This window comes from Tyto alba, unplaced genomic scaffold (genome assembly GCF_018691265.1).
Source record: "Tyto alba isolate M040663 unplaced genomic scaffold, T.alba_DEE_v4.0 Super-Scaffold_2, whole genome shotgun sequence".
Classification (NCBI taxonomy): domain Eukaryota; kingdom Metazoa; phylum Chordata; class Aves; order Strigiformes; family Tytonidae; genus Tyto; species Tyto alba.
The window spans coordinates 73,102,628-73,128,778 of NW_024881282.1; the positions used below are offsets into that span (position 1 = coordinate 73,102,628).

General features: G+C 35.3%; 1 protein-coding gene across 2 annotated transcripts in view; it reads right to left on the bottom strand.

Moving 5' to 3' along the window:
- Positions 1-26,151, bottom strand: part of TBC1D22A (TBC1 domain family member 22A) — a 185,967-nt gene that overhangs the window by 77,755 nt on the left and 82,061 nt on the right. For both annotated transcript variants that reach the window (XM_042792451.1, XM_042792452.1), the window contains exons 10-11: positions 21,846-21,921; positions 4,528-4,655 (exon numbers count right to left, since the gene is read on the bottom strand). In XM_042792451.1, the coding sequence (XP_042648385.1) occupies positions 4,528-4,655; positions 21,846-21,921 (204 nt within the window). The remainder of the gene's footprint in view (positions 1-4,527; positions 4,656-21,845; positions 21,922-26,151) is intronic.

Consider the following 26,151-nt stretch of genomic DNA (forward strand, 5'->3'; position numbering starts at 1 on the left):
AGAACGGTACAGGCACTGAGCATGGAGAGATCCTCATCATTTCTAACACAATTTGATAAATCTTTTAAGTCAGAGTTAGAAGCCAACAAAAGTCAGTTTTAAATACACAAAGCAATCTTTAAATTAGTGTTAAAACATCCCTCTAGCAAGGAACAAAGATAAAACAAATTTGCATTTCGTAAGTGCACAGAAATATGTTAAATACATATATCCTGAATAATTCAGCCATCATGCTACCTCATTTCACCAACCCTTTATGCCAAAAAAGATGAGAAAATATAAGATAAAAAGGTAAAAGATAATAAAAAGATAAAACTGAGGCTTTATGCTACACTATTTTGGTTTGTGGAATCTTTCATACTTGACAATATCTATGAACTTTCATATTAATTGGTTCTACAAAATTTAGATTTGAGTGCCTTGGGTGTAACTTAACAAGCCATTTCTATTTTGAAAGAAGTTATTTACAGCATTCATCTTAAAAAAAAAAAAAAAAAAGAAAGAAAAAAAAGAAAAAAAAAAAAAAAAAAAGCAAAGCCAAAGCCTGAATCAAGTGAAAAAGTGGGATAATTCATTCTCATTAAAATGCAATTCAGGTTAAATAAACAAAACTAAATATTTACAGCTAAGAAGCTCTCACAACATATCCTTCATAAGCAAGATGCATAATGTCTTTAATTTTTCTACTTTACAAAGTTCTGCTCCAGAAGACAGTGATATATATATTTCAGTGGATTTCAATAGATACAGTTACAGAATACCAGAGTATTCACTGAATTGAGGATTTGGGAACCTTTCCAAATTTCTCTTCCTCTGAAGTCTAACTAGCTCCAGTACAGGTATTTTGTATTATGTTCAATGACTTACCTCAGAGCCTAACAAATGACTGATGAATTCTAAATTAAACTAGACAGAAAATATGACACCTGCCAGAGTACCTCTGCTACCACACATACCGAGACAGAGGTACACATCATTTAACTGTCCAGTACTATTCTCACTGAAGTCAATGGAAGAACTGCAACAAATTCTGAAAGACAGAATGCGGTTCTAACAACTCCAGACAACAACAGTTATCTATCACACTAGGAAATGTATAACAGCAGACTATTTAAGTGTGCTGTCATTCCCCTGAAAAACCCCTGTTGCAGTTCATGAGAAAAAGGGGCCTGCTCTAAGGATGACCAATCTGGAATTTAAGCTGGAGACAGAACAATATTTATCTTTCCACTATAAAGAGAGGAAAACATGCAGCTCAGTAAGGCAAGGCATTATTTCAGCTTTGATGGGGTGAGAGGAAGACAAAGGAGATGAAATGCTTTTTTTCTGTGAAAACAGCAGCAGCAGAATCCTCTCTTTCAAGAGAGGCCATTGTTCTCTAATCCTTAGAAGGGGAGGGAAGCATTCAACCATCACCCTGGATTTCTGCATGTAACAGCAGAGCCAGAATGTACCCCCAGTGCAGACATGAAAGTATTCGACAGTTCTGCCTGTCTTCCCATTCCTTCCACATGAAGGAGTCTGACCATCCCACCTATCCTGACCCTCCTCTGGCACCGTTCCTATGCTGTTCCAGAATCACACCACACACTGGGACTAGAGCTGCCTGTAAACTGTGCCTTGCGAGGTGCCCCATCCCTTCCTGAGAGCCATACGGCAGGTAGAGTCTGAGCAAAAGCCCTCGCATCAGCAGTGCAGGGATGTCTGTAGTCCCTGCTGTGGCTAGTATTACATTGCAACATGATTAGTTCACCTTGTCTCTGAACTTATACTGCAATTAAAGGTATTTCTGTTTACAATAGTTCAAGAATATCAGGGGGGAAAATGTCAGTACATGAACATCCTGAGTAGCCACTAAAATAGCAGAAGACATAGGTGCGGAAATCTACGGAGAATCCCCACGTTTTCTTACTTTTCTGCTTTAGGAGACAGGAGGTAGCAAAAGCAAGCCTGATAACAGCATCATCAGCTTTTGAGTACAGTGAGAAAAGCAGTTAAGCATCTATTCAGGTCCTTCACAATTATTAGTAGTATTGGCCTTTCCATCTGTATCTAGGAAGCAAAATTTATTTCAAAAATAAGATCCCCTATTATATTTCTGCCTTTCCTAAGTTTACATCTCTCTTTCAAATGCAACATCACAGGTCCATCCTTAGCTAGAACCTCTGAAAAGCTTCTTTACCAATTTATCTCTAAATGACATTTTGGCCTGTAGCAGGCTTTACAGTTAAAAATATATGAATCAGAAGATAAAACTAACTGAACAAATTCTGTCTCTAGAGTGTTTTCCATTTGGAAAGCAGCACTACTGATACAGTTGTAAATGATTAAATTAGAAATCATATGCAAAGGAATGGCTTAGTGACAAGTTATTTGTGTAAAAATCTGTATTATTGCTTAACACTTTATCAAAAACTTTGCACAAACTTTACCGGCTCTTTTAGATTCATTGCATTTAATATGCGTCCATATTATCATGTTGATAAGATCCATAATATAGGTTGATAATAAGTTCGGTATAAGCACAATTGAAATCTGATATGCAACTTGTGGAATTGCTCAAGGTTGTTTCAGAAAAACGGTTGGTAATACAGGTGGCTGTCTACATTAAGATATTCTTACTGGGTTTAAATGCACTGTTCACCAAGAAATGCACACAGAACAGTCCGCTAAATAACGAAACTTAGAAAAAAGTACAGATCTGCCACACCTGCTGAATCAAAACACAGAATTACTCTTTAAGCATGTTTAATTTACAAAAATAATCCCACTCTAGGTATAAGAATCCCACTTAGGTATTTAGGGATAAGAAACCTTAATTTAAAAGATACACTTGTTAATCTCATGTAAATATATAAGTATTCAGCTTTTAAATACTATAGAGAACTACTGCAATATAACAGAATTTACTAAAAATCAGCATTAAATAATCAGAAACACTTATGGATAAAGATCCCATTGAAGTGTATGGACTAGCAATGAGAATGGGTTCCTTTCAGCATGAAAACAGTTAGTTTGAGAAAGTAACCACATGCCTGGTCTTCAGAAGAAGTTTCTCAATGTTATCATAGAATCGTAGCTCATGAGCCCAAAGCGAGGTTCTGGCAAAACCATCTATTTCTTGGGCACATATTGGTGGTCAACTGGATTAAGGAAGAACTTTTACATAGTTTTAGCATGTTGATGAGACTAATGATCAAGTATCAAATTCAGTGCTACAGTTAGCATGGTAAAAAAACTTTTAGGAGTTAGAAATGTTGCAGCAATAGCAAAAAAATATTCAAAATGAGATAAATTAGCTACAGTGAAACATTGAAATACCTCAATCTTTCAGTTTATTAGAAAGATCGTACAAAGAATAAATATTTTCCACTGGAAGAAAATGCCAGGTAATAACAGATATTAAAATTAATAACATATTATAATGAGACAAAGCAGGTAAAAGGACCCCAAGGTGGAAGTAACAGCCAAATTCAGTTCAGAAACTTGTTGAAGATGAACAACCAAATAAAATCTGCAAGGATACCACCTTTTAGGACAGATTAACAGTAGAAGTGATAGATCCCTCATTTGTTAACATTTTCTTATCAGACTTAGATACCATTCTACAAAACACACCTCATTGAAACAACTTACTGGCCTCATTAAATGAATAGCAAGCGATTCTGAACCCTCTATTAGAGGTCTGGATAGATGCTCTAAGTGGACATCTTGGCACTAAAGTATATGAAATTAACTAAACATTACTACATAACGAGTAGATGTAAAGACACTGATATTTAAAGCTGTTACATATCTTTAAGAGACAAATTATGAATTATTCTCATATTTACTAAACTAATTCAGTTGAAAATTCTTATGGAATTTAAAATATTTTTACTTTTCTTCCTTGCTTTTTTCATTAAGTTCAACCACAGAGATAGCAGACAAAGATATATTGTTTAAATAGCCAAAAATTGCAACCAGAAGCTATTGGAATGTCAAGTAACAGAACTAAGAATGGGTAAACAGTTTTTTTCTGACATCAATTCCCTCACTTGACAGTGAGGAAAGAAAAATAAATACCTCAACTAGAGGTAAGTAACATAAGGAGTTTTCTCTGGATAAACAATAAGACAGGAGACATGACAAGGATGATTGCTGAGAATTGGAGACTAGGAGCTAGTATTGGATAAAGTAGTTAAGCAGATGGGCAGTAAGAAGACTGGAACTCAGAATCGATGGAGAGCATTGATTAAGCACAATTCAATGTTTTACTTCTCTTAAAAGACAGAAGGGAATATTGACATTAACCCATGCTTTGACTAACTGTTAGTTTTAGTACTATAAATTATGACGACATCAAGTGCTTAGTTTTGAAGGGCAAGAAATGTTTCTAAGTGGTAATGATCACTAAAGGCTTTTTCTCTTATTATAACAATTATTGGACAACATTAAAACAAAAGGGTTAAGAAAAAACACACACAAACACACTGGCATGTCCAAACCACATTATCAGAGTTATGGAGGTTTAAAAAAAGTACTTACTTGGTATGTGTCCCATAACCTGATGGTACACCGTAAAGGGACTTCTCTCATCAGCAAGTTATTCATCCAACGGAAAGCAAATTGCAAGTATTTCACCTCATGCTGATCCAAGTGCCTATGAACTTGTTCTGAAAACAGAATAAACAGACATGTTACTGCAACTTTTCTAAAGTCCTTAAGTATCAAATGCACTGTCTGAATAAAACAAAATACTCCTCTGATCTCAAGCAGATATGATGCGGTGGTGCATCAAAACTGTTACTGCTGAATGAAAATCCCCAAAATAGAAACGACTAGTTAAACATTAGAGTGGATTTAATTTTCTACCTCTAGATGGCTTAAACAAATGCCCTCAGTTGTGCTATCTTAAGAAAAGATGAAGGTCAGAGCTTTACAATATACCACATAAAATATACAACATTATAAAGGGAAATGATTAGGTACATATATCCTCACTAATTTCTTAGGCTGCAAATTATTTGGGGCAAGACTACAAGTAACTATATTCGCAAATAACATCATGGCTTACAAAAATAAAGTAATGGTAATAAAAAGAAGAACACATTAAATTAACAAGGCAAGGAAATATAAGGAAGTACATATAAAGGTTGCATTCACTTGAGTTAAAAATAAAAAAAGTGAGACTAATGTGTAGGAAATACAGTGAGTAAATTTAAGTAAATTGTAGCTTAAATAATTTTGTAATATAACAAATACAAATAAAAACCAGTACAAATCAATGATTTCCAAAACAGTACTCATACACACAGTGTTTACTGTAGCACATTTACTATTTCAAAGCTGTGATGATCACTTCCATGTGTTATTGCTAGAGCTAATAGAACTAATCTACTACATGGCTTTTGTATATTTAGCATAATTTCCTCCAGAAAGGAGGCATGGTGTAAATGACAAATAGTGCAGAAATGCTAATGTCTTATTTTAGATAAATTGATGAAAAGAAGTCTTTGTTAAAGCCTAAATAAGACATTCCTACTGTCTTTAATACAAAAATAGACTCTTTGGAGATTTTGCTACCCACATCATCCTTCATTCACATTCACAATAATGTAATATCAGCTAAAACAATGAGTACATGCTGATCTTACAAATTTCACATTTCTCAGAAAGATCTAAAAAGGCACGAAAATACTAAATGAACAAAAAAAATAATCCCAAGAGTATGGTAGCACTATTACTGGAAACATTACCTAAAGATTAAAGTAGCAGAACTTAAATTATACTAAATTATAATATAGACTGAAATTATTCAACTATTTTTTTCTCTCAAGATATATTTTGTGGCAATATGAGAATGTCAGCCAATATGATACAGTTGTTTCAATATGGAAGCAAGAAGTAGAAATTTTTTTTTAGATTTTAAAAGCAATCAACAGTGAGCTTTTTTAAAAGTAAGACCAGTCACGACACATTACACCAAAGGTCCACCTATCACAACATCCTGTCTCTAGTGGTATCTGAATACAACTACCCATAGAAATGTATAAAACAGTGGTATTTCTCCATGGCACTTTTCAGTTGCTGTCTATCTGTGGCTGGAGCACTCTTCAGCGGATCTATTACCTATGTTCCTAAAGTTATATCCTCTGTAATATAGACAAATATATAAAACTGTATGCACATCTTAAAACTACCTGTAACCTCTCCTGGGAACTTTTTTTTAAACAAAATACATAAAGATGTGTGAATTTTTAAATGATTCATTTGATTTCTATGTATAACACTAACCAGCTAATTAGATACCTCTGCTATACAGCAGACTGAACTGCTACTATGGGATGTGAAAAGGTAGAGAATCAGAGCAGAGAGGTAATGATCTTGTGCTCTTAATTGATCTCTCATCAGGTCCTGGATAATCGTTCTCCTCTGTCGTTACGTGTACAGGAAAAGTATTACAGCATTACCACTGTATATCATGCCTACACATTGTTGATATTTCTAAAATTACATGAGAAATTTCTGATGGATTTTCCACTACCCATAATAACCTCAGCCCTCCAGTGTCTAGACCCTGTGACTAATATGCCTTCCCCTACAAACCTAATATCCTCCCATCACCTTCACATCCTTCTTTCCCAGGCATTCTGCAAAACTCATCAGCTGCCCCAGCTGGGAGACAGAGAACAGTTAGTATCAAGTCTAGTTCTGAGCTCTGCATAAAGTGAGCATCATGTGCAAGTGCAACAAGTATGTAGCTGGCACTCCAAACATGACAGCTAACTGTAGGGCTTATTCTGCAGCCCTTCCTCAGAAGCACTGCTAATCTTGGAAGGAGAAGACAGATGTGGTAACCACATATGTTCTTCAACCATAGAGAAATAGGCTTAAAAATGAAACAAGGCAGTATAAACTCCAGAAGCCTTTGTATTTTCATTTTCCACACAGAGGCCTTGCATGCCTCTAACTTCTAAACAGCATAGAGTAGAAGAGAATATAATATTTTAGTTGGAAGGGACCTACAACAATCATCTAGTCCAACTGCCCAACCACTTCAGAAATGACCAAAAGTTAAAGCATGTTGCTAAGGGCACTGTCCAAATGCCTCTTAAACACTGACAGGCTTGGGGCATTGACCACCTTTCTAGGAACTCTGTTCCAGTGTTTGACCACCCTCTGGATAAAGAAATGCTTCCTTATGTCCAGTGTAAACCTCCCCTGGTGCAGCTTTGGGCCATTCCCACATGTCCTATCACTGGATCCTGAGATAAGAACTCAGCACCTCCCTCTCCACGTCCCCTCCTCAGGAAGCTGTAGAGAGCAATGAGGTCGCCCCTCAGCCTCCTTTTCTCCAAACTAGACAAGCCCAAAGTCCTTAGCCTCTCCTCACAGGACATTCCTTACAGCACTTTCTTGTTGTCCTCCTCTGGATGCATTTAAGGACCTTCACATCCTTCTTAAATTGTGAGGCCCAGAACTGCACACAGTACTCCAGGTGAGGCTGCACCAACACTAAATATAGCGGGATAATCATCTCTTTTGACCAGCTGGGTATACTCTGTTTGATGCACCCCAGGATGGGGTTTCCCCTCATGGCTGCCAGGGCACATGGCTGATTCCTATGCTGTTGACCTGCACCCCTAGACACTCTTCTGCAGGGCTGCTCGCCAGCCACTCCTCTCCCAGCCTATACTCATGCCTGGCATTACTCCATCACAGGTGCAGAACCTGGCATTTGTTCTTGTTAACTTTTCAAATGTTTTTCAAAAGTTAAATAAATCACTGATGACTGCCCAATGCTCTGATCTATCTAGATCCCTCTGGAAGGCCTCTTGTTTCTCGAGAGCGTCAACAGCACCTCTCAGTTTGGTATCATCAGCAAACTTGCTAATGGTTCATTCAACTCCTGCATCCAGATTGTTGATAAAAATATTGAACAGAACCGGCACTAGAATTGAACTTTGAAGGATACTGGTGACTGGTCTCCAGCCAGATGCAGCCCCATTCATTGGAACCCTTTGAGCCCTGTCCTTCAGCCAGTTCTTCACCCAGCGCATCACTATTAGCTCAGTCATTAAGGACAAATACATAATTACTACCATGTGTTTGACTTTGCTGTAGGCAAATTTAGATGCAAGTTAAATATACCGAAGTGAAATATAATGTGAAATTTATTTTTTAAATATCACGTTTAGTTACCTATATTGCAGAATACTATAATTAGATAATCTACTACATCAAGCAGGATGCAAAAAAAAAGAGTCAGTTTTATTTCTAACTGAAGTTAATAATTCACAAATATTTTTGCTCCTCACATAGCACAAACAAATTTCATTTGGTTGCTTGCAGCCATCAAAAGTAAGTAATGAAGAACAATAAATTGTGCCAGTTGTGATATTTCAACTACAGTTGTTAACAGGCATAATGAATTTCTTAAAAGTTGCTTTCCAGTCTAAACAAATTGAAAAATAGAGTACTAAACTCTGTGCATTATATAAAATTGATGCAAGACTGGAATAGAAGGTGCTTTGAGTAAAAAAGCTAATTCTTCCTACTTTGTAAGTAATCATGAGCAGAGGATATTTTGCTGATAAAGGTAATTTGGACAGTCATAATCTAAATTTAAATTTTCCGTTTCAACGAAAATAAGTACGTGTGTGCAATGAACAAGCAAGATATATAATTACTGTCAGCTTTCAGACTTCAACTATTTTATAAAAAATACTTCTACTGCAGTTTCTGATAGTAAAATTATTTCACAGTTTACAAAAAAGATAGTTATTTTATAAAAATTCAAAAGAAAGAATAACGATATTTAATGTTTCCCAATATTTTCAGTAAATCTATATATAAAGCTTTGGTGAAGCTAATTCTGATTAAAGAATAAAATGCATTACACAGATGCATTCCAAAGTAGCATACCACCAAAAATATGTACTTTGTAAAGAAAAAGCATTTATAACTATTTATAATTTTAATAAACACACTTATTGGATATAATAGTTCGAATTACCACACTTAGTCACCTTAAATAGATGCTTCTTATGGCAGAAGGACCTACACATATAAAATATTTATTGTTAACGTTTAATGTCAACATATTATGATGTTTTATTAATTTCAAAATTAAAGTGGAATGTGACTAGAGAATCACAAACTAAAGGCACAGGTAAGAACAGAAAAAATCTATACTAAAGCATGACTTAACCACTGTCCTGACAGGGGGATACTGTCAGAATGTGTGCCAAGGCAACTTTACATTTAAGCAAAGAGGAATCACAAAGTGGTAGGAAAATTATGCGTGAATTGCCAAAATGCAGTGGCACGGCACGGCGTGACTGCATCCATCTGTATAATTTATAACTTCATAATATTAGCCTTTTGGTTTTGACCTTTACTTAAAGATTCCTATCAACTCTAGCAATCTTTTCTGATGTTTTATTTTAGAGCTAATTTTGACACTTTTGAAAATTATTTAAAGTTATTTTTTCACTCATAGTTCATACCCTGGGCACTTCTATTTTCAATTCCATTTTATGAATACTTTATACATATTACAATGTAAATATAAAACCCAATAATTGTTAAAAATTATCTGAAATGCAGTTAAGCAATGCATCTCTGCTAAATAGGCCTTTTAGTTAAATGAAAGGAAGAAAAGTGTATTACTCATGACGACCCACACAGTTCTTCAAAAGTATTCACTAGCTACAACAGTAACTCCTTTGGTACCAATCAAAAATGAATAGCAAAATAAAGAGCTAATTTTTTCCACAGAGGCTTATTGGCACTGCCATTTACACACAGGGTGATGTTTGTGCACTGCTCCTCAATATATGTAATTATGCCATAGAAATATGCTAGCCCTGCTGTTTTCCACAGAATCATAGAATCCCTTAGATTAGAAAAGACCTCTGAGATCATGAAGTCCAACCATAAACCTAACACTGTTAAGTCTACCATTAAACCATGTCCCTCAGTGCCACATCTACGCATGTCCTTTAAATACCTCCAGGGATGGTGACTCAACCACTTCACTGGGCAGTCTGTTCCAATGCTTGACAACCCTTTCAGTGAAGAAATTTTTCCTAATATCCAATCTACATGTCCTCTGGTGCAACTTGAGGCTGTTTCCTCTTGTCCTATTGCTTGACACTTGGGAAAAGCGACAGACACCCACCTCGCTACAACATCCTTTCAGGTAGTGGTGGAGAGCAGCAGGGTCTCCCCTCAGCCTCCTTTTCTTCAGGTTAAAAACCCCTAGTTCTCTCAGCCACTCCTCATAAGACTTGTGCTCTCCTCCCTTCACCAGCTTTGTTGCCCTTCTTTGGACACTCTCCAGCACCTTTCTTGCAGTGAGGGGCCCAAAACTGAACAAAGTATTCAAGGTGTGGCCTCACCAGTGCCAAGTACAGGGGGACAATCACTTCCCTAGTCCTGCTGGCCACACTATTTCTGATACAAGCCAGGATGCTGGTGGCCTTCTTGGCCACCCACGCACACCGCTGGCTCTTATTCAGCTGGCTGTCGACCAACATCCCCAGGTCCTTTTCCTCTGGACAGCTTTCCAGCCACTCTTCCCCAAGCCTGTAGCATTGCAGGGGGTTGTTGTGACCCCAGTGCAGGACCCAGCACTGAGCCTTGTTGAACCTCATACAATTGGCCTCGGCCCATCGATCCAGCCTGCCCAGATCCCCCTGCAGAGCCTTCCTACCCTCAAGCAGATCAACACTCCCGCCCAACTTGGTGTCATCTGCCAACAGTGAAGGTGCACTCAATCCCCTTGTCCAGATCGCTGATAAAGGTATTAAACAGACCTGGCCCCAGTGCTGAGCCCTGGGGAACACCACTTGTGACCAACCACCAACTGGATTTAACTCCATTCACCACAACTCTGTGGGCCCGGCCATCCAGCCAGTTTTTAAACCAGTAAAGTGTATGCCTGTCCAAGCTATAAGCAGCCAGTTCTCCAGGAACTTGCTGTGGGAAACCATGTTAAATTCCTTACTAAAGTCTAGGTAGACAACATTCTAGCAGTACTCTAGCAGGATTTTCTTCTTTCTGGGCCATGCCAATAAAGGCAAGCATTACAGACTAATCATTCAGAGACTAACATAATAGAAGAGAAGCCAAAGCATGCAAACAGCATGCAGCACTAACACATTTCAGAAAACAATTTGTACATCTACAGAAGAGAATTTCCACTAATTCTCTATTTTTTTCAATTAGTCACCTTGTTATTTTTAAAAGCAATTGACATTGCAAAGAAATAAATATACATCATATAAACTTGGAGGTAATAACATAGGCATCTAACTACGAAAGCATGACACCCACAAGAATCATTGTTCCAAAACTTAAAACACTTTCATTTTGAAATACACAGTCTCTTTCAGAATTAACATAGGAGCCTGTCTGTCTTCTAAGTCTCTGATGACTCTTTCCGAAGATTCTCTGTATGAAAACAGGAAACTAACAATGACAAGAAGTTTTTCAAAACAAGAAGAAATAATTTCTTTGGCAGGTAATAAACATACGGAGGAATGCAGCAGAGACAGAACTAGTATTCATAACTAAGAATTACTTTAGAGCTACTCAGGGTCTTCAGTCACTATTTTATTAATGTTTTTTTTCCTCAGTTAACTTTTGTTATTAAACACAACAATGTAATTACAAACATCTTTTAAAAAACTGATTAAAAGACCAGTCTCTTCCTGTCTTCTCTCCATTGGTAATAAAGACAAAAATCCAGCAACTTTCCAGCTGCAAAATCTGATAGGAATTTGATAGAATTTGTTCTTTTCCTTAAGAAGCACTTTTGAAAAAAATTGAATGAGCAAAATTTAAAATCCAGCCACCTTTCATCCCATGTTAGGTCAAATGTAGTAAGAAATTATTATTTATGACTTAACTTACTCAATTTGACAGTTAATGGTGATAATGAAGCTTCATAACATAAGTTATAGCAAATCCAGATTTAAATTTTTAAAATGTCCTGTGGTGCACAGTCAAAATATTAACGTTTTTCATTTCATTACCTCATGGTTGATCAGATTTCTCCCATATCCTACCATGCAAATATTTACCTCTTACTAGAGATATCAGATTATCAGTTAAATTATACCATTGATTACTGAAAGAATTAATTTTTAAAAATAAAATCACCTGGTTTAATCTCAAATTCATTCACAAAGGATGTGCTTGCAAGCCTGGAATTTGGCTGACCATTAGATTAAAACCCGTAAACTGCACTGTCACAATTTGTGTGATATTGAGTAGGCAACAATGATGTTTCGCTCCTTGTGTAGTACTGAAACTTCTACACCACAGCAAAGTTTTCATGGCAAAGTCCATTACAAGTATGAGGCATTACGTACAATCTAAGTAAATAGTGTAAACTGACATTTCTTTTCCAGCTTCTTCATTGCGCTGTGACTTGATACTTGACTGACAGCTTCCCAGTATTATTTTCCATCTACAGAACTTCAGTACTGGTTTTTTAACTGTGCAATGAAATCAACCAGCTAGATTTTATTCTACTTAATGCAGTATTATAGTAGGCATTTATTTCTACTTATCTGAACTTTCTATAAGTGTGGGTAGCTGTTACAAAAGACAGTATTGTAACACAAATAAACTACATAATCTAGAGGAACACTGCTTACTATAAATGGTGTTACCCACAAGGGTCGCCCATGCAAGCTTGAACTCATGAGTCCAGAAACTTCTGAAAACCAGTGACTGCTTAAGATACACCTCCAAGTTACCACAAACATCTGATAAAACTTGTTTTCGTAAGTATTGCCTGCAAGTTTCTAGATGTCCTTAGGGAACAAGCACCCCTTTGATTGCATCAGCTCCCATATGGATATGGTCAGCCACACTTGTCTTCCATCATTTTGCAGCACATTTTGCTCCAGTCCAGACTCATACACAGTTGACTAACATGGAGCAGGTCACTCAACTTCATTCATTCAGTTAGGCACTCCCTGCAAACATATCCACCACCAGCTTGCGTGTACTATTCATTCAGTCAATATAGTAACAAAATGTTGAAATCTTTTCTACTACCACTAGATTCCTCAAACATCACCATTTGCTTAAAATTATAGCTTCCACATAATGAACCTTGCTGTCCAAAAGAAGAAACTATGTCATCAGTAAATAACTGCTTTCTTTTTGTGTACTCTACCTATCAAAAGCAAATTCTGTATTTTCATTGCCTGTCTTCTGGAATAATTTCTACATTATTCAAAATCAGTATGTTTATGGGAGACAAAGGTAAGTGTTTGGAGTAAAATCTCAACACCTGATGTTGCCAGATGCAGATTAAGGTTTACAACCCCTTGACATGAATTAATGAAAGTCTGAACAAAATTAATTATGTCAAGACTACACCTTAGCAATGATTTATTAATAGTATATTCATTTTTATTAATATACATTAATAACAAAAGAATTTCCTGATGACTGAAAAAGACATTCAAAAGATCATAAATGTGAACTTGAAGAGAAGATCTCATTATGATACACAATTCTGCTTCAAGTAATAGGAGGGTCCAAGTAAAAGATTTGCATGCTGATTATATCTTGTTCCAGAATTAGATTGCTTTTTATAACTGGCTAAAATCATCCACTGTAAGAATTACAATAAAAGCAATTAAAAAAAAAAATGAAAATTGAAAATTCCTGTACAAAATGAAAAAACGACTGGCAGAAAAGCAGAAATATTCCCAAATTATATTTTCCTCATGGCCTCCAATTTAAAGATATTGGTGTATTTGAATTTAGCTCACTAAATGTACAGCTAGTAGCTATGACTGAGAAATATCTTCTTCATACACAAAAGATATGGCCAATACTCCAGTACTAAAAGCCCAAGAAGCAGATCCCAAAGCAAAAAAAGAAAAGATTGAGGAGGGAAGGAGGGAAGACCCAGTTGCTTCAGGAAGTCTAATGCAAGCAATAATTCTGTGGTATCCAATGCAAAATGAAGGAAACTATTAGGAAAAAGTTAGTAGCGATCAAGGAAGATCTACCATTCTAGCTGGAAGTTAACAACATCCCATTTTTCCAGGTGGAAATCGACCTTAATATTCAAAAGGTAACAAACAACAGTAAGAAATACGTTTGATGAGACATTTCTACTTCCAGGTAGTATTCACTGGACTTCTTAGCTTGTTCTTCTAAATCATAACTGTGCATTCATAACAGGGTTTATGCTTATGACTTTTTAAATTCCCAGTCATGTTAAACTTCTTTCTCCTTTTTTTTTTTTTTTTTTTTTTTTTTTTAAATATGCAATGAAAATAGTAAGTTTTTGCTATTTAGAAGTTAAAGTGCTTACAGAGGTCAGGAATTTACACATGATTTTACTGGCAGTCCCAACTCTTCCTAAGATCTCTGAACTCTGTAATAGCATACAAATATAATATCCATGGTAAAACATAAAAATATGATTTAGAAGTTATATTAAATAATTATAATGCCCAGTGAGCCGCACTTAAGAGTGGATTAAAGTATAATACAGTAATTTCAACCATAAAATCAGATAAAAAATAACTAGTCGTGAGCTAAATAAGATGGGTTTATTAAAATGAAAAAGAGTTCTATGGCACAAATTAATTAAACAATTAAGAAATGCTTACAGGATTTTTAATCACTTCAGCACCAAGCTGACACATAAAGATGGACTGACAGAGAAGGTCTTTATTAATCACTAATTTTCAACAGCAGCAGTAAAGTCTAAATAAATTCTATGTCCACTTCCAATTCAAAATGCTTCTGCATGGTTAAAGAATACCAGTCTTTTCAACTATTATAATTAGAGCTCTTTTTTACAGATCCTTCAACACAATCCTAGTTCAAAATTACAGGTGTCAGTAAAATGTTTTACAATATAATTAAACATGAACATAATTTTGCACATACTATTAAGCATTCCTTAACCACACTTTAAAAAAATCATTAGCATGATTAAATATCTAACGAAGATTGATCAAATGTCACCTATTACCACAGTTTCATCATCAGTTCATTGTATAAGCACCCAAGATTCAAATTAAAAACCAAAGAAATTAGCGAATCTATATTTATCACAGTATATTGAACAGATCACTTGTTCAATGAGTTCTTATTAAAAAACAGCAAGTTGTTTAATAAGAAAACATATTAGTCTTGGTTGCTATTTTGCCTTTTTGAGATTCAGATTTTCCTAAACAAAAAGGCAAAACAATTTTTCTCTGCAGTTTAAGAAGTTCAACGAGCACAGAAACTGAATGTCCTTTATAAACTATGGAAGCACCAAAACTACTCAGTAGGTATCTCTAAGTATTTGTTGGGCTTAACACATCATATGAAATTAAGTTCTCAGCAGAACTGTGAAACGTTTGTGTCTGAAGCACTGGGGAGTTCTATGGGAACAAGCACCTTTATCTCTTGGGACGAGAACCTGCTGAATGTCAAACACCAACACAACTTTCAGGGGAGTCGCTGTAGGAATCCCAAGTGAAGTTTGGACATTTAAAACTTGAGCAGCACAGAAAGAACACACAGTTCTTAAATCAACCCAGACATTAGAAAGGGTAATTCCACAAGTACTAATCATATTCTAACAAAGGATATTTTATAAATATCTCCAATTAAGTAAGAAACTGCACTATTATACATAAATATTAAGAATTATATCAACCAACCTTTCAGACATATTTATAGCAAATATTTCAAAGCATAAGAAGTACACAGAATGGTGCAACTAAATAAGCTCTTTCACTGTGAATAAACAAAAATATATATAAAAATGAAAAATTTTTAATTGACTAGCTTTCATGAAGAGCCTGACCTTCATATGTATACACACAACATATATAAATATATACAAGAGATTCCTCTTCTAAATTTCCACATGCATAGATAGCAAAAATATATGTAAAGTGTAAATTTCAGACCCTGACATGAATGTACTTTACTACAAGTCCGCACTCGTGGCATTATCTACAGAACTGCAGACAACTGACCAAGACATTTGTAACCCAAGACAGAAATAAATAAATAAAGTATGATTAGTAAAGCCAAGATTAATTTGTTCAGAACATTAAAACAAAATGCACTACCTCATTTGTATTTCGTTTGAATTGAATGAAACAAACATATTTACAATATGGCATCAGTAAAAAAAAAAAAAAAATAGGACTTGTCAAATTGTTAATATAACATGGTTTTAAAACAAGAAAGAACATTTTAATTACACCTAGGCATAAGTAAAAGCATTTTCCCAAATAATACTATGTAGCATTTATTAAAAGTCATTCTTTAAACCAATTTGAATATAATAACTTTAATTTTGGACTAAAAATACCTTCCTTTCTCTTTAAATATTTGTGGGGCTTTTTTACAATATTAAAATGGAAATAAATCACAAATTATCCCAATTAAAATATCATATGTAAGAATACCTGTGGTAGCTCTCCAAAACAGATGGGCAGAAGATGTTTCACAGCGGACACAGCAGAAATATGGAAATATTACTGAACCTTTGAAAAATTTAGCTGAATTCTAAATGCACCTTCTTATGGGAAAGTCAAAATGCAGCATCCTTTTTATGTTCTTAACTATTTTTCCATTACTTCCATTTTCAAAAGAAAGAGAAAAAATATATACAGCAACAGTAAGAGATTTTTTCCTTTTTCTTTTAACAATTTTCTGCATTTTTATTTTTCTATTTCCTTTTACTGAGATTCAAGGGCCAATTCTACAATAAGATTGGTGATTAGTGGTGACAGAATCTGGAACACTAATAACACAGAATTTATTTAACAAGAAACATAGGCGCAGATCAGTCTGTGCAGAACACAGATGCAAACCCCAGTTGCTCTATAAAACATGTAGGAGAAAATCTTCCCAAAGTTACCCTCGCAGAAGATGCAGAATATTCGTACTAAGCTGAGTCATCAATACTGCCTTTATAATTTATTCTAATGCTAATAAGAAGCTCACATAAATAATAAATGTAACATTATAATAGGCTTTTTTTTTTTCTAAAACTGTCTTCTTGCTAATTTACAAAGAATGGCATGCAACTTTAACATCTTTTATCAATGTTTATGGAAACCCAAGACTACTTTTAACTACAACTGTTCAGCCTTTTCCAAATGGCTGCCTCAAACTCTAACATAATTACCAGATGTCGCACAGAAAACTGAAGCAGCTGAGACTTTCCCAAGCATGAAACCAGCCAAGTGCTACCTCTAAATTCTGGAAATATAAATCCTGAATTAATTTTGGCATTCCTACACCACATCTTTATTTTCAAGCCTAAATGAAGCAAAAGTGAAAAACAGCATGCCACATGAGTGTGACCTTTTACAAACCATGAGAGATGGCTCATGAATCGGAGCAGAAAAGCTCTACTGACATGCCAGGAAACAGAAAAGATAATTAGTTATAGCAGAGTCCTTTTGTTACTGAGCTATCTATTGATCCTCCCTCTCGATATTTTTGTGTAATTCCTAGAATAAACTGAATGATGATAAGGAGATAAATGAGATTGAATGATGTTTTATCTTCAAATTCCATCTTCTCTATAACAACGTTCTATTAACAAACTCAAAAATTCCATTTAAAATGATTCATCAAAATTATTTTCTGGACTTTAAGAAGACTGAGATTATGATTAAATTAACAGAGTAGCTTGGCTGTTCAAAGCCTACTTCAGTGTTCCGCAGTGTACAGACAAGGACAGGTGCTTTGAGAGGAGTTGTGATCCATAAGGCTAGGCTAATGAAGGTTGCTTGAATCACTAACATAACACATTAACACTCTCTGAAGGGTGAGCATCACTTTTCATACACTGGTAATCCATTACTATCAGCAAACAAGCTGTACAAGTTTCATCTACTCACGCAGCTACTTACTGTGTTAAGATTCCCTTCACCATGCACTTAAACAGCATCAAGAAAACAATGTGACACAGTAGCAAAAGGAATATTATTTTCTTCCACAATAACCTTAATTAGCACTTAGGATATTTACAGTAAACAGAGATCATGATATTTCTTTTTAAAAATAAAGTGACCAAATTCGTATCAGCCATACATTTCCCTTTAGCTACAGTATAGCACACCCAGTATAAACAGACAAAAGCAAAAAGAAATGAAGAGTAAAACACAACATATAATTTAATCAAACTATGTCATGATTCCATCAAAAAGCCAATCATGTCAGGATCCCTTACCCAAGGCATGTAAAAGTTTATGAAATGACAGCAGTATACATCCACCATTGCTTATCTAACAACTAAAACTTTATTTTAATCTTACACACACTTTGGTGTATTTTTCTGGCAGAACAAAGTAAGTGAGCAGCCAGTCTTCCAGGCAAAAAGAAACAGCCCTAAGAATATTGAAAAATGTATATCTTTTACTATGCAAAACTTTTAGCTGGACCACTGTATTGTAAGGGTTGTGATCAGCAGTACAAATTAACAGCTAATTACTAACGGCATCCCTCAGGGGTCAATACTGGGGCCAGTACTGTGCAACACCTTTATAAACAACTAATGATGGCACAGAGTGTACTATGTGTTTGCAGATGACACCAGATTGGGAGGAGTGGTTAACAAGTTGAAAGTCAGGGCTACTATTTGGAGAGACCTTGGCAGACTGAAGAAAGAGCTGACAGGAACCTTCTGAAGCTCAGGAGAGGCAAACGTCCTGTATCTGGGATGGAATAGTCTCATTCAACAGCACTGACTGGGCACCAACTGCCTGGAAGGCAGCTCTGCCAAGAAGGACCTGGGGCCCTGGTGGAGAACAGGCTGCGCCCAAGTCAGCAGTGGGTCCCTGCAGAAAGGAAGGCCAGTTGTATCCTGGGCTCTCTAAGCAAGTGAGAAGCCAATAGGTCAGGAGACGTGATTCTTCCTCCGTATTCTCCACTTGTGAGCCCATGTCTGCAGCATTATGTCCAATTCTGGCACACTGGCATACAAGAGCAAGTCCAGTGGAGGGCAACCAAGGTAGTTAGGAAGCTGGAGCAATTTACACGTGAAAGGAGGCTGACAGAACTGGGTTTGTTCAGCCTTAAAATGAAAAGTCTGTGAACAGTTGCAACTACCTAATGGGAATGTGTAGAGCAGACGGAGCCAGATTCTTCTCAGAGGTACACAGAGATAAAATAAAAGGCAGTGGACATCAGTTCCATAAACAAAAATTCTAGTTATCTTAAAATAAAAATAACTTATGGTAGTCAAACCCTTGAACAGTCTTACCCAAAGAGGCTGCAGAATGTCCATCCCTGGACCTACTCAAAATTCAGCAGGACAAGACTCTACACAGCCAGAACTAAGTTGGCCCTGTCCCCTTAGATCAAGAGAGGCAAGAGCAGAGGTTTGGAACAGTGACTTCCAGAGACTCCATATAATCTAAATAGTTCAAGGTTTTGATAATGTCAATTACATCCAAATCTTACTGGCTTCCTTTTGAAATATCTGTGAGAGCTTTTTAAAATACTTCATAGTTTCTATGACGAGAAAATCTGTAATGAAATTTCCCTCACTCTGAAGCATGATAATCCCCATTATTTTTAAAAATAATTTCCTTTAACATCTTTTCTACATATGCTACAGGTACATCATACAGACAACGTGCAAAATATACTTGCTATATGATCAAATCCTTAAAGTTAGGATTTTGCTTTGTTTTCCCCAACTACACTGCTCAATACAAGGAAACCATCCTCTACTACGCAACCATGTAAGTGATCTAGAGTTAAGATTAATCTAAGATTTCAATTTGTAACTATTTTAAACAGCACAGCAAATCAACATGAAGTAGCAAAACACTCATGATGTCTCCTAAAACCTACCAAAAATAAATCTAGTGTAAAAAAGATATTGTTTAGTACCCGTCTTACTTTTAAAAAAATCTTGGCAGCTATCTAGTCACAGACATTTGATACAAAACCTGCCATAACGTATAGCTCAATGTAAAGTATACATTGTATTGGCTGCCTCATTTACTAAACTGTATATAAATTAGATCAAAAAACACTGAAGAAAAAATTGGATGCACATTTAGAACAAAAAATAAACAATTACAGTTTTTTATGCAGAACTACTTCAACAATGTCTTATCAAATACAGTCCTATAAAGATCTCACAAAATTATTTTAAATCAGATAAAAATCAGGAACCCACACTTTACTTTCAGTTACAAAGCCCAATAAAGGACAATTTAAGAAAACACATTTATTTGCTATGTCTTTTTTTTTTTTTTTTTTCAATTTAGACATGAAGCCTTAAAAATAATTCTTCCCAAACCTAAGAATTGAAAAAAGTTATTTAACTATATCCCTAAAGCTCTGATGGTACAAATAAGCCTTCAGCTTTTATTCCTTTCTTAGAAATGTAACAATAATATACTGTATTATATTTAATATTTTTATTAAACCAAACAATAAGGTTGATTATCAGAATGGTATTTTTCATTTTAAAAACTTGGTTAAGGAATTTGTTTATATAAGTGTTCATTGACCAAGTTCAGGAAGTCTATTTACAGGCATTATAATTATATACTTCATTTAATATACAATCATTTGCTTCTATAAGTAATTGAAATGTAAACACCAATATTGATATAAGCATAAAATGACATACAAAAGGTCACACTGCAAGTAGTTAGATATTTTTAAAGTAACAAAATACAATGTTTTAAAACATTTTAAATATATTAAACATATTAAAAGAAGCATCCCCTTATATTTTTCATATTCATTTACATTTAAAAAAAATACATCTACAACAAAAAGTTTTACATATATTTACATTTATAGTGTAATATTACATAAACACTGTTTTCCTGCCCTTAGTTTTTGATCATTAAAAATACTTTATCATCCTATAAAAGGCACAAAGAGCACTATCAAATGTTCGGGATGTAAGTATGTGCAGGCCAACCCCAAATCTGCTATGATAAGCAGTGGCACAAAAAAGCCCCTCACAGTACGTGTAATGAAAAAATGGAATTAATCTTTCCAAGAAGATCATCAAATATTAAGCTACACAAGAAACAATTTTTCTATCTCGTCATTGACAGGCTAGTGTCGCAAATCTATGCCTGGTTCTGCTTGGTAACATTTCGTTAATACTCTGTTCATTAATTTAACAAACTATCAAGAGAGTATGTTTAGAATGGGCAAGCATTATCTCTTGCATTTCATTTAATTAAACTCTCTTCCAGCAATATGACAGTCAGCATTTCATGGAGGGAATTATTTTAAGGATGAAGGTAGAAAATATTTCAAAGTGCCCTGCTAAAACATGAAAGCATAATCTAAAATTACCCCTGCACACACTGTAATTTATCTATAATATTAAAGATGTTATTTCCAGAGTTCATAATTAATTGGATTCCACAGAGAAATTATTCAGGCATTCCAGATAGCAAAATGATGCACAAAGGCACAAAACATAGTGCCGAAGGACAACCATAAACAACCACTGTGACTTGCCCGAATTACAACAATCATTGAGCTTAATGTGAAATGAATACTAGCTGCCTTTTGTATGTGGTCATTACTCTGCTGCAAAGAAACTGCCATTGAATTTTGATTATATTGCCTTAATAAAAAGTAATGAAAGTGGCTCATGCTCTAGTGGCTTTCTTTTAAATGATACACAGCAGTGATCTTGCAAAGGCCAGGGTGCCACAAATTGATTACAACTCCTCATCTGAGGAAGGCAATATTACCCCACCATTGTAGGTAACAGCTGTTGTCTTGACTTCTTGCAAACGTTTTAATGAAACACTTCCAATGAAACACCAGTTTAGGTTAGCTTTTAAATCAGGTCAGCTTTTAAGACTTACCATCAATCCGACTAACAAGTTCTTCCAACATTTTCACTTTCTTCTGAATTCCTGGCTGTGCAAATGTGTAGTTATCCTGAAGAAGAGACCATATACAAGTATAAGTTTGTGAAAAAAAAAAAGTTTATTTTCCTTCAATTACTTATCTCAATCCTTGTATTTTTCTATGTTTTCTTAAGGTGTTTGTGTTTTGTTTTTACATTTCCTAGGTGTGCTTCTACAGGTAAATAGTAAATCATCACATTGTATAATCCTACTTCAAGTCCCCATCTCTAAGAGTATATCCCATAGCTAGTACTGCATCAATTGCTCTATACTAGCTAATCTAGTGCCCCTTAATTTATAGCTCTATTGCGGAACTCCAAGTAGGTTTAAAAAGCTGTCACCTTAAACGCCAAAATATACCACACTAGAGATTTTTTTAAGCTGAATTTTTTTCTCATAAATTTACACAAATAATGTAAGAAATATGAAAATTTAGACCCTACTCAGTGACAGGATAAGAATTTGATCTTTAGACCACCAGAATAATAACTACCAGCAGCATAAGAAATAAAAAGTCTATTTCAATGTTGTCATGACTATTCTGAACCCAAGATTACAGTTAATATCATGAATCAAAATGTAACACACAAGCTATATAGCTAAAATGGCAGGGTATTTTCATGTATTTGTTTAAATGTATTAACTCTAAATGGATTTTTTTGGTTTTGGAACATAGCTCTAATATAGACTAGAATTTGAAATAATGAGAAAGATATCTCCACTTCAACCCCAAAGTGATCAAAGACATTATTTAAATACACAGCAATGTTTCTGAATATTTGATTGATAATCCCTTCACTCAACTAATTTTGGTATGATTTTCTATAGAGATTCAAGAAAATAAAATTCCCAATACATATTTTAAAAGGAAGTTGCTACGTAAAATTGTTTTCGTGTAACCACTATGTACACAGAAAAACAGGGTAAAAATTTGTTGTCTCAACTGCTATTGTTTGAATAATTCCTTTATGAAAATCAACTGAAAAGCTGAGCAACTATCAGAAAAATCTTCCTAAAAAAATTTTCACTGATGTTGGACTATTAATTTTGCTTGATTTGATTTCAAATTTTAACTTGGCCTTAGAGTAAAAGTGGTGAATATCAGTTCATTTTTGTGTGTCTTGAGATATTTTTCTTTTTATTAAAATAAATAAAAGGCTATATTGATTTTCTTTACTGTATTTACATGGGGTTTTTAAATTCTGGGTTTTTTTAATGAAACTGAATTGCATTTTCATCTTCAAATTCTATAAAACTGCCATAAAGTATGAAACCTAAAAGTTCACAAGGGAAAACTATACACTAATAATTCCATTGATTATCGTACAACAGCCAACAAGTGATTTAAAGTATAAAAAAAAAATTATTATGTGCTCTGAATCACTTGTAACTGACCACATCATTAACTATTTACAAAATTACAGCGAAGTTTTCTACTGGCCTAGCAGAAGCACTTTCACAGTATTTGATATTAAAAATCAATGTATAAACCAAATCGGTGTTGATGAGGAAGCAAGGATAATTCCCTGAAATTTGGAATTTTCCACAGGAATTACCAACTAAAATGGACAACTATTTCATCTTGTTGACGCTGTCTCTCAAACAGAATACGAGCATCCTCAGCAGTGCAATAAAGCATAAATATTGAAAGAATGGAAAGTCTCACACGGAACTCAAATCTACTTTAATCTTATTTTGGACACAGAGAAGCTACCCCATGCACTGGGACAATACCTTTTATACAAGTCTGACACACTCCTGTATTAGTCATGTATCATATCCAGGATAGGGCATCTTGAGGAAATAGTATATTCATTTTCTTTACATAACCTACTGGACAAGCAACTTGTAACAACAAAAACTGTACTCAAATTTTCTTTTCAAATGTTTCTATACTGTTGTATTTATTTATTTAAAGAAAGTTAACTGGTATTTCTAGAAGCAGTACTGTAAAAATACAGCAATATAGTACTCAATTATTTAATCTGTAACTGTTCATCTGTAAAAATATCTTTATATATTTAACACTGAAACACAACACAGAGCTAAACACTACTACTTCAATCAGTAGTCTCTCCCCAGGTAGTGCTACTCCCAACTGTGATCTATGAATCCGAAACTGTTTTCTTTCTCAAAGTATCACTTATTCCATATAAACCTGGAAATGCAACCCAAAACTGCCATCTTGGATTTGAAAACAGATAAATTTGCTCTTCACTACATTTGATCTTGCCTATTGATTTATTTTTCTGTTCATTATTTCAGCTACTAATGAACACAGCTGGGAGTCACTCTTCTACTTGCGCTGACTCATCTAACTGGAAAGATCTTTATTGGCTCCCCCAGTTCTCTCTTCTAATTAAACTACGCTTTACATATTCCCTTCTATGACACTTATAATTGACTTTCGGGAGTTTGCATAACTGTGAGAAGGGCTCTGTAAACAAAAAAAGAAAAGTATTCTGTTATCTACTATTCTTGCTCCTTTTGTGCTTATAGGTAGAGGAAAAAGCTAGTAACACAGTTAAAGAAAAAAAACATTTCAAGCTCACAAAATTCATGAATTACTGCTCAATGCAATATAGAAGTACAGTGGTTAAGATTTTAATTACCATACAATTTAATTGGTGATACCAGCTTCAAAATTTGACTCAACTCTACTGCCAACTCTTCTACCTTCTCCCCACCAAGAGGCACAGGGGGATGGGGAATGGGGGTTGTGGTCAGTTCATAACACTTCATCTCTGCCACTCCTCATGGGCCGTACGTCCTGCCAGAAGGCCTGCTCCTGCACGGGCTCCTCTCCACCAGCTGCAGCTGCTATGAAAGCATCTCTACCTGCTTTGGAGCGGGGTCCCTCCAAGGGCTGCAGGTGGATACCTGCTCTACTGTGGATCTCCAAGGGCTCCAGAAGGCCATCCTGCTTCACCATGGCCTTCACCATGGGCTGCAAGGGAACCTCTGCTCCTGGAGCAATTCTTCCCCCTCCTTCTTCAATGGCTTTGGTGTCTGCAGGGTTGTTTCAATTTTTCTCACTCCTCTCTTAAAGCTGCTGTGTAGTGTTTTTTACTCTTTCTTAAGTATGTTATCACAGAGGCACCCACCAGCATCACCAATGGGCTCAGCTTTGGCTAGCGACAGGTCCGTCCTGGAGCTGGCTGTAACTGGCTCTGTCCAACACAGGGCATCTCCTCACAGAAGACACCTCTGCAGCTACCCAGCTACCAAAACTTTGCCATGTAAACGCAATACAATTTCTATGCTAACTTCTGCAGAAAAAACTGTTACAGCGTTCAACCCTCCTACCTATTCTCCTTCACAGTTCTGGGTCCTCACAGGAACATTTCATTACTCATCCTGCAAATTTCTGTTATATTTCCTCATTTATTCCTTGTATAACTTTGACCACAGATACTAAGCAAAAGACAAACTGAAAAAGTCATAAGCAACTGAGAACAGGATTGTCTTGCCTCAACAGATCTTCAGCAAACAGTTAACAGAAAACACCTTGTATTTCTAAACACTGTTCTTGACACTTTCTGGTAAGCATCCACATATGACAAAGTATGCATGAGTACACAACGGTATCCATGATAAACATAAAAAATTCATGCATTGGTGTGCAGTATCTAAATTCCTTGACGTTCTGCTCAGATAGCTTCCAACATACTTTCAGTGAACTACGCTAACCTACTTTACAGTTGAATGGCTATAATAGCTAGTTCAGACTCTGACACATAATTAGTTTCACCTTACAATACAGAAGGTTAAGATTTTATAATGTCACAAGGGCTCAAAATTTGCTTCAGCCTCAAATCTTTGTGTTAGTAGTCTGTACTTATTCTGTAGAGGCTAGTATAACCACTTCAATGCCCTGTCATTATAACTAGGTCTGCCAGAACTTCTCAAAAAATAATCATTACAATTTAAAATAAAATATTTCAATTACAGCCTTCACTAAACATGAAAAAATTTATTGGGCAATTCTTTTTTTTTTTTTAAGGTTGGGCAAATTCTAAATGGAAGAAACTTGATGAAAAAGTGAAAATAAAGAAAAAATGCACTGAACAGATTTAACTGGGTCAATCCTTAGGTAGGACAGGGGGAAGAGGGAAGATTACAGTTTCTAAAAGCATGTTTAACCACTGAGTATCAAGTCCATCCATTTTGCTAGCTCTATTCCAAATGCTGATAGTAAGATATAACTTGGAAAGGTGTTTGCCTTGAAAGATAAATCCTAAAGTAACCTTTTTCAGTGGAC